Source organism: Acartia tonsa, chromosome 9 (genome assembly GCF_053477335.1).
Source record: "Acartia tonsa isolate MP-2025a chromosome 9, ASM5347733v1, whole genome shotgun sequence".
Classification (NCBI taxonomy): domain Eukaryota; kingdom Metazoa; phylum Arthropoda; class Copepoda; order Calanoida; family Acartiidae; genus Acartia; species Acartia tonsa.
The window spans coordinates 20930093-20947745 of NC_137268.1; the positions used below are offsets into that span (position 1 = coordinate 20930093).

Here is a 17653-nt window from a genome sequence, read left to right on the forward strand (position 1 = left end):
TAAAAGGGGTGAATGTGGGGATCGTTCCTTTAGCCAGCTACATGTTTCACTTTATTGGATTACATAATAATTGATAATAAATCGATTGTTTTATGCCCTAACTAAAAAAATCTTAAAAAGTACGTAAATCTTAATCATTATTAGTTCTAAAACATCAAAAAGTGAATGTACACAGTTTATCTTTAATTTGATTGGCAAAATCATTAATAAATATTTTCTAAAGTTTTGACTTTCAAATATTTGATCAGAAGTTACAAAGTTTTCTTTCATTTCAAATGTTGGATGCTAAAATTTAAATTTACTACAAAACAACTGAAAAAATTGAGATAACTTAAAATTTGGTACTAGCTAGAATTCAGTCTTTTTAAAAAGTGAAGCTTTTCTTTAGCTCTTATGTCGGTGTGTCAGTCTGTCTAGTCTGTAGGTTTTTTGTGGTCTTCCTATACATTATAGGGTTTTAGCCCCTCTATTATCAACCATGTCTTCTATCCCTCTTTTATTGTGGGGGAGAGAGGGCAATTTTTTTACGATTGGAGGAAACAAGATGGTCTAACACCAAACTTTTTCTGTTATTGTTCAGATCTTCTGCATTAGAAAGATAAACAAACACCCTATTACTTTAATATCAGAATTATATATTTGTTATAACTTCCTGCTGGAACAGTGGACAAAATTGTCCCTATCAAAATTATATTTTTTGTTGTTGTATTATTGTAGGGCAAAAGTAAAATTTATTGATATTAGAAAGTTGAATCAATTAATTGTAAACTTATTTGTTCTCTACAACTGTACCAGGGTTATAGAGATTGGATTTAAGAATATAAATAACTTTTCTACAAGTAATTGCTCCTTTCAAAGACTAAAATTATTTTTGGAAATATTTGGAAATTGTGACTTTGTACATGTACAATCCAATCCTGATCATAATATACCCTAAAAATGGCAGTAGAGTTTATCAAGTTTTTTTTGCAGCTGGGGGTGGGAAGAGTAGGGCGTATTATTAACATTGACCTGTGAATTACACCTTAGGAACAAAATCTAACCCTCCTCTGAAAAAAAGAATTTCAAAATGCAGCGTTACAATCTTATCAAACAAGAAGATCAGAGTTCATATGAGGTACACCCTATGATAAACGATGGGTTTAGTTTTTTTTTAGTTAAAAATATTGAGAATGTTTTAGGCTATTTTCTTATCTAGGAATACAGTGCTCCTAGATACCAGGGGAGCAGAAACTAGTACATTACATAGAGCATCAATTTTGTTCGACCATATATCTATTAATAATTATTTATCTTTTATTTTCAAATCATTCCTAAGAAAAACTATGAACAAAAAACATTTCAGTACAAGTGTATAAATAAATGGTAAACTTATTGTTTACTTTTGAAATTGAAATTACTTGTTTGTTTGTATTTTGTTTTAATCAATGCTAAAAGTAAGCAAATAATAGAATCAACCATAATTTTAAATGTAAAAATTTCTTTAAAAAAAGGCATAGTTATACTTTTAGTTATTAATAGGTTAGCTATTTTCGTTAATTTTGACATTTTAGAATTTTCCTATCAATTTCAAATCTGTACCAGTTAGGATTTAGGAAGCGTAACAACTCTGTACTCGTTACCAGAAAGTAAGAAGTTTCATTTTAAACATGCTCATTTCTTTTACTTTTTTTTGTCAACTCTTTGCTTTACATAATTATCCTATTTTTTATTTTTTGAATAACATGGTGTAATATTATAAGCGAGGCATCCATAACCAAATCCTAAAAATAAAAGTATGTTACTTTACTATATCCAATATAAATTTTTTGAACAATTTTATTTAGACTTACAAATTAATATTCTGCTTATTGAGTTCGGACCCTCTATAAAAGTTATCCTTCTTTCTGATTGTAGAGCTTCGTTTTATGGATGTTGTCATACTTGTTAATTATACACAAGCTGCGCTATTGAGAAGAAAATATTACGTGTATCAATGTTAAGTTAGGAATTTTAAATAGAATTTATTTAAACTTGACAATAGGTATGTCTTTCAAGTTTTACCCTATTCTTTAACTTTTAAGTCTACATCATGTATGGAATATAACATTTTTTGAAAGTAGGGGATGGATTCTATCGTGTGAAGGATAAAAATAACTTTTATCTAGCGGCATCGGTACTTTAAAACTAGAAAATAATCGTACGTCTCATATAATTGAGCTTTAATGAAAGCAATTAATTTTGAAACTGTTAGAATAAACCAACCAGTTAAGATTCACTAAATATACCCAATTTTTTTAAAACCTGCGCTGAGAGAACATTTTTATAAAACTTATGGTACTAGTGTGATTACAGTCCAATGTTTCCATTCTAATTGGAGAAAATACAACTCATTACAGTCAGAACTTCAAGAAAAAAGTCGTGCAATCAAACGTTGGCTGTCTATAGTACATTGTAAATGATCTTACATCTAAAGCAATACAACAAATAAACACATTAATGTTTTACTATAAAGATGTTCTTCACTTTAGATATGGGTTAATTTTCAGCTATTGTTTGATATAAATTTAAGGGAGACCTTGGAATTTTAAAATATGTAGTTTGTATACTTGAGCTCATAGAAAAGCACAACAATTCATAGAGACATATAGTCTAATACTTATTTATTATTTCTTTGAAATAAACTATTGATTATTTTTTCTTCTTATTAAAACCGTGCGTAGCTACTCTATAATAATTTTCCATACATCAAAAGTTAATTCTTATTGAAGTTTTAAAAAAAACATTTACTAATAAATCCTATTATATAAAGAAGTAAGGTTATTTAGTCTGTGGCTAGAGATTTCGTTTATTACCAAACCGATTGAGTTCTTCATTTTATGAAAGCTCCTTAAAGGCCCCTGGATTGTTTTTGGCTATTTAATTTTTATATATAAATTTGATATTAGGCTATTTTTCTACTTTAGTTAATCCTTTGAATACAGAGCTCCTAGATGCTAGGAGCGCATCTGCCAGTATTACATAAAACTATGATTATTGTCTGTTTTTATGTTAATACCCTACCTATGAAACAAGTATTACTTTGAGAAGAATATAATATAAATCAATAAAAACATGAAATAATTACTGAATAATGATCTCTGTTTCTCATAACACTTAACTTTTCAAATATTCAGGGAAAAGTTAAAGCAAATGACAAAATATATTTCACAATTGTATCTCATTTGTTCATTATAAACAATTGGGTCAATTACAGACTTTTATTCAAATGTTTTTAAAGCTGATAATTGTTATTTATCGTATTGGTATTATGGACAGTTTCCCACTGTTATTAAAATTAAAAATTATAAGATTAAAACCCTAGTAAGGACTAAGCCTTAAAAAAAAACTTTTTTTCTGATTTCAACATTAACAAAACTTAACTTAACTTTAACTTAACTATCAAAGCTGGTGCATCTAAGGTTTGATTTTTTGAGCATCTACAAGCATCAACAAACTTTATGATTGAAAGATTTGCCTTTATATCTACGTTTAACCCTTTACAGTCGGGCCCCTTGCCGCACCTTAATCGGTCGGGGGGGGGGGGGGGGGGGCGTTCAACGCCCCCCCTAATTATCTCAGTTCCTATTAGAGCTAGAGGGCTAATTTTTTTTGTGCAAGTTTCCTGTTTGATAATAAATTTCCGACCTTTTATAAGTCTAAGTCAATTTTCGCTTCCTTCACCCTTTTATTTAACAACCTTTGTTTTTAGGTCTTTTTTTACTTAAAAATTTCAAACGGCTGTAATTTTCTTATTTTTGAAGCTAGAAGAAAATTTTTTTTCCAGAAAATGTTTAAATTTGTGTAAATTTTACATTAGAAATATCAAAATATCAATTTCAGCGGCCGCAGCTGTACTTGGCAGCTGCCAGCCGCCGCAGTCGGTGGTCGGCGGGAAAACGGCGGCGGATCTTCATGAAATTTTAATACGTTATGTAGACATGTAAGAAAAGCTTAAGTTTAAAATTTGAAGTCTCTAAGTCAAAAATTGCGGCCACAGGAGCCTTTTAAAGATTTCTGGAGACCTGGAGGATCAGGACCTGCAGGATCATACCTGGAACCTAAAAGTGACTTGAACACCTGTATTTCATACAAGGATGTACTACTAGAGGATTTTTTAGAATTTTGCTATGATAAAATGCTTTGTTTTAGTCAAAAAAATATTTTTGCTCTTTACCTGGATGACCCTGCCAGGTTTGCTGGCATCCTGTGCCCGCCAGGATGGAGATATTCAAAAAATTTCAACTCTCAGTTATGTGTCATACCCATACTTAAAAAGTCAAGCAGTTTGGGCTCTTTATCTTTCACACACAGAAAATGAGATAGAAAAAACTGGATGGGGGGGCGTTCAACGCCCCCCCCCCCCCGACCGTTAAGGGTTAATAGCTGAGAACTTCTCAAGACCATCTGGCTAAGCTTATATGCAGTTAAGTTAAGTTAATCTTGTAGCAGCTCCCGTTTCCTTAAAATTGAAAAGCTTGGTCTTGAATAAAGAATAGACCTTTCGACTTTTGACCCTATACATACAAATTAGTGACCAGTTTTTAAAATTCTTTCAAAGTTGTATAATGAATGTCTTAATTCCTGAATATTTCCACTCAATTTATATTTTGTGTGTATGTAAACCTTCCACACTTCATTATTTTTCAATATTCAACTTTTCAGTTGCTTCTCTCAACTAAGAGGTAACTAAATTCTGGAAAGCTATGCTTTTTCATATTTCTTTTTTTAAAGATTCCTACAACTACTTAAGAATAAACTTTTATGGAATAACTCATTTTGTCCAGCTATGACATAGTGTTAGATGTAATTTTCTTTGTTACTATTAGAGATAGATTTTTTATGGAAAGCCTCTACTCTTTTGTCCAAATATCTGTCTTCCATGCAGTGGTTGTGATAAGTTCATTTTCAGAAACATGACATTTTTGGTGCTTTAAAGGATAGATGTGTAAATTTATAATTGATGTTCTTCTACTCTATAACTCACTCTGCCAGTCAATCTGGTTTATGATTTTTAGTACTCAGGATAATTACTCTTACTTAGTCTACTCTTCCTACTTTTTAACTGACAATCTAAATATATTTAATGCCATGTAACTACAATTTGATAAAATACTTATTAATTAGAATATATCTATCTTATTAGCTAAATATTGAAAATTTAGTACTAGGTTAATGGATTAGTTTACAACTATGCTGGCTAAATCAATCTAGTTATAAATTTTTATTATCATTAATTTATGCAGCCAGAACAGAAAAAGAGATTTAATGATTAAGTTTTATAAAATTAAAAGGTTTATCAAAGTCTATGGTAGCTTTAAGGATTGCTTCATTTGTGATCAAGAAGATTACCACTTTTATTGAAAACTGGGATTTGCCAGGAGGAGATTAAATCAATTATGACCCTATGGAATCAAAGGTAAGTGGGGAAACAAATATAATGATTATATGATCATCAAATCTTCTGTAATGTGCATAAAAGTTTTGTTTGTGTATTCTTTTTAGAGGTTTCTTTAAACCCCAAAAATCTTACTTCAACATTTTCCTATTTAAAATTCAAATCATGCATATTAAGATTATTTCTTAAAATTGTCCTACAGTTTCAGATTTAATTCTTTAGACAAAGATTTAGAACTTGATATGATTCTAGTTTAGTATTCAAATGGAGAATGAGACTAATTTTATAAATTGCCCATATCATAAGCTTTAAAATAAAACATATTTTGAAATTTTCCATTGTCTCGATAAGATTTTATCTGAGTTTGAAGAATAAAATAGGTGAAATTTCATAACATTGTTGCAACAACCATTGCCAAACCAAGAAGAATCCTATTTCAATGCAACATCCAAAAATTTTATATAAAATGAAGTATATTTTCTGAAAAAGCAGACACAAATTAATTTAACTATTAAGGAGGTCTTAAGTTTGAGGAAAAGGCATGTAGGTGCCTAGTAGCTTTAGAAACTTTATTTGAACCTTACCCAAAAATATGAGAAAAATGTATCCTTAATCCCTGAAAAATATGTCATAGTGTATTTGAAATATTCCGCTTTTCACATAATTTGGTATAACATATATAAATATATATTATGAAATACACTGGTGTATAGACTGACAAGAGAAAAAACGGTATATTCCCTCAAAATGCCTAGTTGAGCACAGAAAACCCATCTCATTATTTGAAAATTTAAAGTAAGAGGATGGGTAGTTTTTCGTTTGTTCCTTGATTACTTTGGATTAGGTTAAGTTACATTGACTCGCAAGGTTAAACCACGGCTGGTATAGTTCACGCCGGGTTAGAGCTTCCACATGATGTAAGGGCGTGCTAAAGCGAGCATATGTCATACACTGCACCTAAAATTGTAATAATCTTGATTTCCCTGAAAAAATTCGCCTAGGTTTGGGCTCTTAATAGTGCCTATGAAAAAATGACCTCATACTATGATAGGCCAATTCAATGACTTAATAACCAATAGCAGGCCAGTATATATTTTAAATAACTAATGGTAGGCCAGTATGACGTCATTTTTTCTAAACACTATAAAGGCAGTCACAACCACAATAAGCAACGTGGCTTTCTCAGCAGCTACAAATTAAGCATTAATAAAATAAATAATAAGCCCCCTTAGCCCCAGCAAGCCTTAGTCACCCTCAGCTAAAGCCACCCATTGCCGCAACCTTGCATTCAGCAGCCGCAATCTTGAATTTAGCTGCTGCCGCTGCCAACCCCTACATATGTCTATCTTTATAAAATCTGTGCTATATTTTGAATGCCTTGTTCTACCCCCCGTGGGATTAATTCAATCTTCTCTTTATTTTACATAATATAGTTTGCTAGGCTTATATTGTATAGCATTAGTAGCAAAGCTTTTCCATCACTGTTCTCAATTAAACGACATCAACTCAGAAAACCATCTATAATACAAAGTAGAACGATGTCTGTCTGTCTGTTTGTCTGTCTGTTTGTCTGTTTGTTTGTAGCGAAGGATCTCGCTTACCGCTGAACCGATCGGGTTCTCCTTAACAGGGTAGCTTCTCATAAGTCCTGGGAAGGTTTATAACTATTTTGGGGGAGGGTACCACCACCCTATCAGGAGAAATCGCCCCTAGAAAAAAATTACCTCTCCCAAAAAAGAGACTCCAACGAAACATAAACCAATTATTTCTGTAATTAGATATTTTAAATAAAAAAAACATTCAAAGTGCCACTAGAGGCCTCTAGGGGCGTAGCCGCTAGTCTTTAATATAACATAAACATTTTAGAAACTGAAGAGAATAGAATAGAATATTTCACCCATGATAGACGAACTGATATACATTTTTTGACGAAGACCAAACTGCATTACTTTTGCACCACTTTTGACGTCATATTCTCCATCTCCTTTTTAGGGGCTTTCTTTCCCACTTCTCCTCTCATCTTCCTCATTGTATGACGTCACAGGAATCAAAAGTGACACAAAAGTAATGCAGTTTGGTCTTCGTCCATTTTTTTCTCTTGGTTGGTTAAGCTACCATACCAAATGTATATAAACCAGCACTTAATATATAGGTTTGATATGCAAGTCCACTAGTTAGCAAAGTGTTAGGGGAGATACGGATAGACAGACAAACGATAATTCAGATTTTAGAAAAGACATACATACCATCATAATCATGTTAGACAATTTAAAATGAAAATATGTTCAACATAAAATTAAAATACATGTATAAATATATAATTGTCCAGAATCTACCTGTAGAAAATAGTTTAGAATATGTTTAAGTTTTTCAAATATAACAGAATACATTTAAATCCATTGTAATTTTACTCCCTTTCTATAAAGATAATTACTATATTGATAACCAGCAGATACGCCCCTAGAGACCTCTAGGGACACTTAAGGGATGGGAACAAAGACGTTCAAGGGGGGGGGGGGGTTAAAGTGGGGATTACCCCCCCCCCCCAACAGATTTCAGGGGGGGTAATTACCCCTCCTAAGCAAAAAAGCTTGGACGCCCCTGGATGGGAAGTTGATGTGCTAAGTTGATCATTAACTTCCATTTTAGTTTTAAAAAGGGAATGAACGTTTTCCAAGGGCAATTTCTCTCGGAAGGTTGGGCGAAGCCTCCCAAAAAATAGTTGTAAACATTCTATATATCATATAGGTCGGGCATTTAGCGAGATCTTAAGCAACATACAGACATCATGTTACTTTTATGTATAGATATGCAAAATAACGGTTGAAATATTTTAATTTAATAAAAAAAATGTGTTGCTTTAAAAGGACGCCAAGAGAACAAAGCCTAGCCCCAGAATTTTTCTTTGTCCCTTTGTCTCTAAATGGTAAAATCCTACTAAACTTTTCTGAACACCATTTAGTAAATTTTTCTAATAGCGCAGCTTCTCTATGATTAGAATTTGTACCCGACCGATTGTAAAGCATCAGTACTACTTTTTAGCTAAAGATTTATTAGTTATTTATCGCATTGCATTATATACAGAAATCCGCGCATTTAAAATGAATCGCGCTAACAAAACTACTATTAATTTTATTATTTTTATTTTAATAGAACCGGTTTAAATCCAGCGGATATTAAGTAAGAGGTGATCTGAGAGTGAAGATACCAAAATTATAGTATTTATTTTATATCAAAATACTTTAATTTGATGTATACATGTTTTAAATTGATATATTTAAATTAAAAATTTTTTAATTGTAAACAATTTTGTTTTAATTAAACTAAAATTGTCTCTTAAGAGGAAACTAATTAAAAAGGAAGAGTGAAAAATTAGGTGACAGACAAACAGAAGAAAACTTGAATGGATATTTGAACAAAAATTTACAACAATGTAATTTTACCAAGGCTCGACAGCCGTAACTGCGGTTAGCCACATTTATTTCGGTAAGCAGAAGAAAAAACTGTAGCAACTATAGAAGATCGACAGCTGAAGTAGAGTAGATGTATTCATGACAATATACAGTCACAGCCATCGTCTGCGAGTCAACCATTTACTGTAGATTCATCCTATTTTAAGATTTGCTTAACTCCCAGCAAAGGCACACTTAAATTCGTAGGATGCCGAGCCTTGAGTTTTGCTGAATATACAAATTTGGGAGATAAAAAAACTCTCAAAATAAAATCAGATATCGTTTTTATTTTGCACCGTGTTTTGTTCTGCTGAATTCAATTTCTATAGAATCTATTTTTATTAGCACAACTACTATCACTTAGGTGCGCTTTTAATTGAGTTCTTTACAGGGTAGCTTCTCATAGATCCTGGAAAAATTCACAACTATTTTTGTGGAGGGTATCACCACCCCCTCAAGAGAAATCACCCCTAGAAAAAAATTATCCCCCTAGTAAATGTATATAGTAAAATGTTTAAATATTATTAATTTAGCCGTTAAAAGCTTCTAATTTTATTTTGATTATTAGAAACTTATATAGAATATTAAACAAAGCTAGATGATTTTGTATAATTGATTTTTAAATAAAAGCTAACAAAAAAATATCAATCTTATTTTATGAGGTCATTTTTCTCTTTACATTACACATAAACCAGTAGAAAACAAGGATGACAACATCCATAAAAGCGAAGCTCTGAAACGGTAGGACAAACGGACATTAACACTTGTATAATGTCAGAACTGAATAATCAGAATGCGAATGTATAAGAGTCAAAGCAAAATTGTAAGTAAAGTTGTTGAAAAACTGCTTGATACAGGATAATGATTATGGACATACTTATATTTTTAGGACTTGATTATAGAGTTGCTTCGCTTATAATATTGTACTTTGTTGTCCCAGGAATCAGTATACCAAAAATCAGACAAATCGGATAATTAGGTCACATACAAATTTGTTGTTAAAAATGTAAAAAAAAATCAACATGTTTAAAATGGACGTACGGACATTCTGGTAATGATTATAGAATTGCTACGCTTTCTAACTCGTACCTAACTATTACTGGAATCACCATGCAAAATTTGAAATCAATAGGACAATTCTAACATGCCTAAATTAACGAAAAAAGCTATTTAAAAAAGTAAAAAAATCAACATGTTTAAAATGGACGTACGGACATTCTGGTAATGATTATAGAGTTGCTACGCTTTCTAACTCGTACCTAACTATTACAGGAATCACCATGCAAAATTTGAAATCAATAGGACAATTCTAACATGCCTAAATTAACGAAAAAAGCTATTTAAAAAAGTAAAAAAATCAACATGTTTAAAATGGACGTACGGACATTCTGGTAATGATTATAGAGTTGCTACGCTTTCTAACTCGTACCTAACTACTAAAGGAATCACCATGCAAAATTTGAAATCGATAGGACAATTCTAACATGTCTAAATTAACGAAAAAAGCTATCCGTGACGGACGGACGGACGTACGGACGGACGGACGGACGGACGGACGGACGGACCGACCCTAATTATAGAAAAGCTTCGCTTTTAAAAAGCACTGCAGAAAAAAACTGCACTAGGAGTTTTATTTCCTTTGGATTCATTCATTTTTTTCAGGGATCTTAAGAAACAAGACAATTGATGATAAACTCATGTACAACCCCAATGATTATCCCTTCTGTAAATTATAATTATTGGTTGAAAAGTTTGGACAGTACTTGCTTGGAAGTTTTTGGGATAACCAATGTCATAAGGTTGTTAAAAATCATTCGGTTTCCATGTAACATAGAGTATATTTAAAAAAAAAAAAAATAATGGGTGATAAGTAATTTTAAATAATCCAAATTGGAATCATTATAAAGTTAGAATAATTATCAATATATAGATAAAATTTAAGTTGTAATGAACAAAGTAATAATCTAATTGAATTTAAATAATTAGATATCTCTCCTTGTAAAGTTAATAATACTGCAATTATGTGTATCCGAGCATTTTAGGGGGGGGGGGGGGGTAATTATTTAGCTCCCCTCCCACCCTAGTGGACTTCCTTGGCAAATAAGGCTTACCAGCGGCAAGTACTGCATATCCTTTTCTCCACACAATTTGCAGACCATCTGAAATAAACATTTCTTGTCATTATTTAAAGAATACATGTTTAAGAATAGACGTGTAACCCAGACAACTATTTGGCCTTAGTACATAGGGTCTTTTTCGTCTACTAGTAAATTGCTTTCTGCTCATTTGTAGTGGCTTGGCTGTGTTTATATTTCCAACGCTATTGGCTGATATACAAAGATACAATTTAAAGTCAGCACAGAGTCCCATCCCCGTTGGTAGAGTTACAATTAACTCGTGCCCCCTCTTTTACTTTAGTTTTTAAATGATTAGAACCAAAATATAAAAATTAAATTTTTACAATGAAAAAAATCTTTGAACTTAAATTGACCAATAATTCAAAGATTTTTTCTATTAAATTTGGAAGATTTTTTTGTTTTAAATTTAAAGTTTACCTCGGGGAAAAAAATGACTACCTTGGGGAAAAAATGAAAATTAAAAACCAAAATTAAACCACATTTTAGCATAAAAATGAGTTTTTGTTTAAATGAGAATGATATTCCTATCCAGTTTTTTGTTTAGGAATGAATATTTTTTGCCCGAGGGAATAAATGATGGAGCGATAAATACCCCATTGTTACTGCCATGAGACTTGTAGACGTTATGTTGAAATGTATATAAAATGTTACCTAGATTTTTTGTATGACAGGCAAATATAGCATCTTCTCCCTGTTCTACTGATATATTCATTCCGACTAACATTCAAAAACAACAATTTTATTTTTTTTAGCAGCAAAGCTACCCATATGGTTCGTCAGTCAGTGTGACCGACCTCAGCGTAAATTGTGTAAAACTTCCTTGTTAGTTAATGAATTAGAAATGCCTTTTTTTAAATTTGCTGAAATTTTGCTGTTTTTATAATTTTATTTTTGCTTCATAACTTATGAAAATTATGCCTTTGCAAGTATTGCAGATTTTCTATAACTAGGGAATGTTGGTCCTTATTGCAGTCCTTATTTTAACTATGAACTTAACCATGCATTTTTGAAACAGTGAATCCTAGGTTAATTAAGTATCAACTAATACTATAAGCAAAATTTTTTGAAGTTAAAAAAACATTTCCATTTTATAAGTGTTTTTACACTTGTTTTATTGTAATTTTGCCATTCAATAACTTGCTGTATTACTTATGAAAATAACTGTTCTTGTTTACATTGAAGATTGAACGGATATTAGAATAAACTAGAAATAATTATGTTGCTCTCTAGAACAAAAGAGAAGTAGTCTTTCAATTTAAAATAAAAATAATAATAAATATAAACATAGGTAGCGCAGCTTTAGAATGTTTCGAATAAAAAGAACAATAAACTTAATAAAAAAGTTGAAAGTTATTCAAGTTCAAGATCAGCCAGGGTGTCGAAATACACTATTTATAGAACAACTGCGCGTCTAAAAATGCAGTATACTATTTACCAGTATGGCTTCGAAACCGATCAATATCCGGTGGATGTGAACCGTTTTCCAGCCATACTGAAAAATCATGTATGACATCGAATAGCAGAAATTTTCCACGAATATCAAAATAAAAATCATAAAATTAATACCAGTTTATTATTCTGGGACTTCGGCCCCTCTAGGCTATCAAAGTGGTTTAATCTTATATTTTTTCATTTGAATATCCACGTAAAATGTCTAGAATACGATGCGATAGAGAGGTAACTATTCTTTCATTTATTTTTTTTATTGTTTTTGTAATTAACCTTCTTGTATACAAAAAGAAATTTAAAGAAAATAAAAAAAAATATTTATATTCTATCAATTGCTTTATTCTTAAAAAAAGAATATGAAAAATGTATTGTTTCATTTAAAAAAGCTTGTTATAATTAATAGAGAAAATTAATAGAATAGTTCATAAATAAGTTAGGCAAATCATCAATTTTAAATATGTATATAATATATCATAAAAGAAAGTCAAAATAATGCAATAATTATGGGGGGTTGGTTTTCTTCCATTTATTGCTTAAATAAACAAAATTTGTAGCCAGTGAAGTTCTGCAAAGACATGCACAGGACTATGTCGTTTACAATAAACCCTCTTGTTCTAGTACAAAATAAAAGTTTTTTTTTGCAAGTAGTTGTGTAATAAGTAAAATTAATTATCTGTCTAATATATAAATGAGATGCTCTCAGTTTACCAGACGTGTATTTATTCTAAAAACAATTCTTAAAACAAGGGTTCTAAAATATACAATAATGATAAACGGTTGGAAGGATACCGCTATCTCTGTTTCTATTAAAGCTAGATGTCGCAAGTTAGACACATTCTTGATTTTTGGAGGATCCAGCAATACGTAATGCCAAATGATACCTTTTATCATTAATTTAGGCAGGCTAACTGCACATGATGATTTCTGTACTATTTAGAAACCATTTTAACTCTAAATTCTTTACCAGAAAGTTTTTGAAAATATTAATTTCTATACTAGGACGTTTCGGTATCATTTACTACTTCATTATTGAACATAGTTGTCTTTATTTCAATAATTTTTGTCACTATTGAAGTATCCATAGATAAATTAGATCCTCTGTGTAAGATAATTTACTTTGATTGTATGTCATCAAGTTAAGACAGAAATTTGCTTGTAAATTAATTAATTAAACAAACGTTCTTAATTTACTAAAGATTTGGTCTTTTTATCACAGCTTATACTGCCGCTGGCAAATAAAAAAGCTTTGACGTCCTTGACTGCCGACTTCCCTCAAAAAGCCAAATCGAGCATAGAGACTCTGCATATTTTGACATAAATTGAAATAAGGAAGGGATTGGTATTTTTTTTGTTTACGTTAGGCTAGGTTATATTTGGTACTGGGTAGCCCTGCAGGGTTAGGACACCGCAGGTATAGGCTAAACTAACCTAAATTACTTCAAATTTATTTAAAAAAAACAAGGGCGGGGTGGAGTTGATTGAGGAAAGCACCTAATAACCTTAAAGAGTTCATAAATTTAAAACTTTATTAAAAGATTATTATCAAACGTTTTTCTAAAGTCAAAATGTCTGTAGTTAACATTTATTTCATTATCTAGCCATTTACCAAAGTGCGTTCAGATATATTAACATTTCTGATTGTTATGACAATAACAAGGATGATAAAAATCATAGCAGACAACCCAAGTTTTGGAAAATTTTAATCAAACTTAGGTATTAACGAACGACTCCTCAATACTCAATATCAATAAAAGCAGTCGAATAAATCGTAAATGGAGAAAGTTGCTAAAAAAAGACATGTGACGTCATAAAAAAGGGTAATTATCAATCTCTTTTTTAGGAGGTTTATTTTCCACTTCTCCTCTCATCTCCCTCATTTCTATGACGTCACATTGAGCGACTTTCTCCATTTAAATAAATCGTTCCAATTTCCTTGCATAATTTACGCCGGGTGGACAAATTGATTTATAGAGTAGATACCCATTAATGATGAAAGAAACACAATCAACTTTCTAAGAGAATGACTTACATTAAGATTTAATTCTACAATAGAATTGCTTTCCATAAAGTTATGAAAATTAGTTAAGTAATTATAACATTGTTATTGTGTTATAAATGATACTTTTATTACTTTTTTTATTGACTTAATTTCTTTCATTGTCATTAAACAAGCTCTAATTATCGATGCAATAAAAAAATACTTTTTATAAATGCGATCTAAGTAGTGGGAATGTCATAATGAGACGCATATCAGTTCATCCAATACATACAGTTAGGACATCCAAACAAAGGTCGTGCATCAAAGAATTAATTGTGTAAAGGACATTACACGTAACAGGACAAAGTGTATAAGAAATTAACCATGTAACGTCATTAAAATGAGGGAGATGAGAAGTGGAAAAGAAAATCGTAAAAAAGAGATGGATAATCAGTCATTTTCATAACGTCACATGGCTGATTTTTGAGACACTTTGACCTGTTACACATTACACTTACATAACACCCAAGACGTTTAGCGCATAAATCAAAGAATTTATGTGTTATATTAGATATCATTGGACATGAGCTCTTAGGGGCTAGATGACGCTTCGGGTACAAGTCCTCAATTGCAGTGTAATGAACAAAATTACACAGGGTATTAAGTAAGGTAATACCCAGCAGACAACCAACTCTTTGATTGCACGAACTTTGTCTGGAAGTCCTAATTGTGCATCTGAAACCCGGCAGTCTCCGGTTTATTATATGTTTATGCTTTTTAAAAAAAAAATGTTGTATAATTTTCCTGAAACGAACTGAACATTTTGATATGGATGCACAGTCTGTCCAACTTCACCTTAATTAAAAATTATTTCATAAAAACTATATTTCTAATAATTTAATAATTTTCAGTGAAAAAAAGAAAAGTTGTGTCTTTAGGGTAAGAATTTGGTATCCTTTCTAGGACTAAATTTAAACAGGGAGGTAATCTTGCAATTTTTCTTAACTTGAAGCGCCTAGAGGCCTCCTTTCCTTTCATTGATTTATTCTGAAATTACTAAAAATCAAAATGTGTGTGGGTGGGATGGGAGTTGGGTAGGGGTATTTTTGGATTCTTTGTTACTTCTTGTCAAGTAAAGTTAGGTTATAACAGATACTGGAGAGCCCCACAGGGTTAGGGCATCGTAGATGTAGGTAGGAGTTCACAGGTGTAAAAACCCTCTATAGGCTCTATAGTCACCGAAAATCGAGTGATATTTTAGCATTAAAATATATTACCTATGGAAAGTGCAGGATTTGCAGTATGTCTCTCCATGTAGACAAGTAAAAACACAAGCTTCTGTAGATAGCAGCTCATTATTCAAGTTTTAATTATTCTGAAACTTTAGAAATTATAATGATGATAACAACAATACAATCGAAGTTTAAAATCAGAAAGTAATAACTATTCTCGTATTCATTCGAATCTGGTGGATAGGAACCGATTCTCATCCATACGACAAAACTATGTCTAGCATCGTATTATATCCAGCTTTCTACGAATATAAAAATGTACAATCATAAGATTAAAACCAGTTTTAATCTCATAATTGTACTTTCTATATCCGCGGAAAGCCGTTTATAATACGATGCGAGAAATAACTATTAAAACATTCTACTAAGTTTTTCTTTTTCTTAAATCCAACAGGTTTTAAATACGCGATTAAAAAGATTCTAGGCCTATTATACCACCATGCCAAATCGTCCATAAGTTATGCAAATGATCGGAATTAAAATGGACTTACTGCTAAATCATGAAAGGGAGGGGTCATTAGGCTGTTTTTTATTCTAGTTTACAAAGTTTTATAATAAAATTTTTATTTGTTGGCTTAATACCTGAATTTTGGTTAATTAGTTCATTAGGTTTTGTCTTCAAATGTTTCAACTACTAATTCTAATTTAAAGTAGAAGTAAATTTGTGCATGAATATTGGGAATGTACAATAATTAAATGTCTTGTCCCTTTAATAAGTTAAAGCATTTTGATTTTAAAAAGATCATGATTTTTATTAAGAGTATTTTAACAATCTATTTTTTTTCTTCATTTTTTGTTGTTATTAACTTAGTAATTGGGAGTTAAAAATACGTTACTTATAATAAAAATCGATAACTAAATAATTTACCTAATTATACAAGTTCATGAGAAAATATGCTCTTAAATAATTAGCTTATTTTCTATTGGTTAACAGACAAACAAACATACACATTTACATGGTTTAGGTCTTTTCAGTGGCATGTTTAGAGTTTTGAAGAGGAAAAGGCAGGCCCCTCTTAATTTCAATAATACCCCCTCCCCTCCGCAACGCTTATGAGTCATTTATTTTTAAAAAAATGCTAAAACAGTTACAGTTTCATGATTTTATAAATATTAAAAGTTTAAATTGACTTTAGTTTTTAGGGCGTTTTCCATCAAATTGCCTTAATAAGCACACCCCCATCACTTATTTTCAAAATAAATTTAAAATTAGGAGTGGAGTAGTTTTTCGTTTGTTTTTTTATTACTTTAGGTTATATTGGGTACTGGGCAGTACCGTAGAGTTTGGGTATCGTACCCCCCATCCCCCCCCCCCCATTGCCCAGAGGGGTTACTCACATGAATAAAGTTACACTTTATGTAAAAAATAAGTAGGATGGCTTACATTGCTCTACAGGCACTTTGAGGTAAAGGACACCTTTTTCATTTTGAAAACAGGCAAACAAATTTAATTATAATGTTTGCAGTATTCATATTGCTAAACTTTGTGCAAATTTTATATTTTATATCAGCTATAAATGTACTCATAATATTCAGTACGCCTGAGAACCGGTTTTGATCCTGGGGATAATAATCGGTTTCTAAGCCATTATGGTTTGTTCCATATCAAACGTGCTAGGTGAAATGAATGAAATAATCCAATAAAGGTTTAATTGTTTTTTTGATTATTGACCAAAAACACCTATATAGTTCGGTGACAAATAAGTATGTCTGTCCGACAGTAATAGGTCAATCCACAATAAGACTATATTATGTAGAAGTCATATTCTGGAGAAGGTTCTCCAGAGCTGGATCTTTTAATGTATAGCCATTGACGTAGCCGTGGCCGTAGTCGTAGCTGTCGCCATTGCCAGTGCTGCCAATAAAACATGGATTTTAAAAGATTTTACAGCAGTGCAATGCCAGCTATTAAATTAAAATAAAATATA

General features: G+C 31.3%; 1 protein-coding gene across 1 annotated transcript in view; it reads right to left on the reverse strand.

Annotated features, from left to right (window-relative positions):
- Positions 1–15816, reverse strand: part of LOC145328477 (limbic system-associated membrane protein-like) — a 52943-nt gene extending 37127 nt beyond the window's left edge. Inside the window, exons 1-4 of the mRNA XM_080172178.1 lie at positions 15711–15816; positions 15238–15288; positions 11658–11723; positions 10980–11027 (exon numbers count right to left, since the gene is read on the reverse strand). Coding sequence (XP_080028304.1) covers positions 10980–11027; positions 11658–11723; positions 15238–15288; positions 15711–15789 — 244 coding nt within the window. The 5' untranslated portion in view covers positions 15790–15816. The remainder of the gene's footprint in view (positions 1–10979; positions 11028–11657; positions 11724–15237; positions 15289–15710) is intronic.
- Between the last annotated feature and the right edge of the window lie 1837 nt (positions 15817–17653).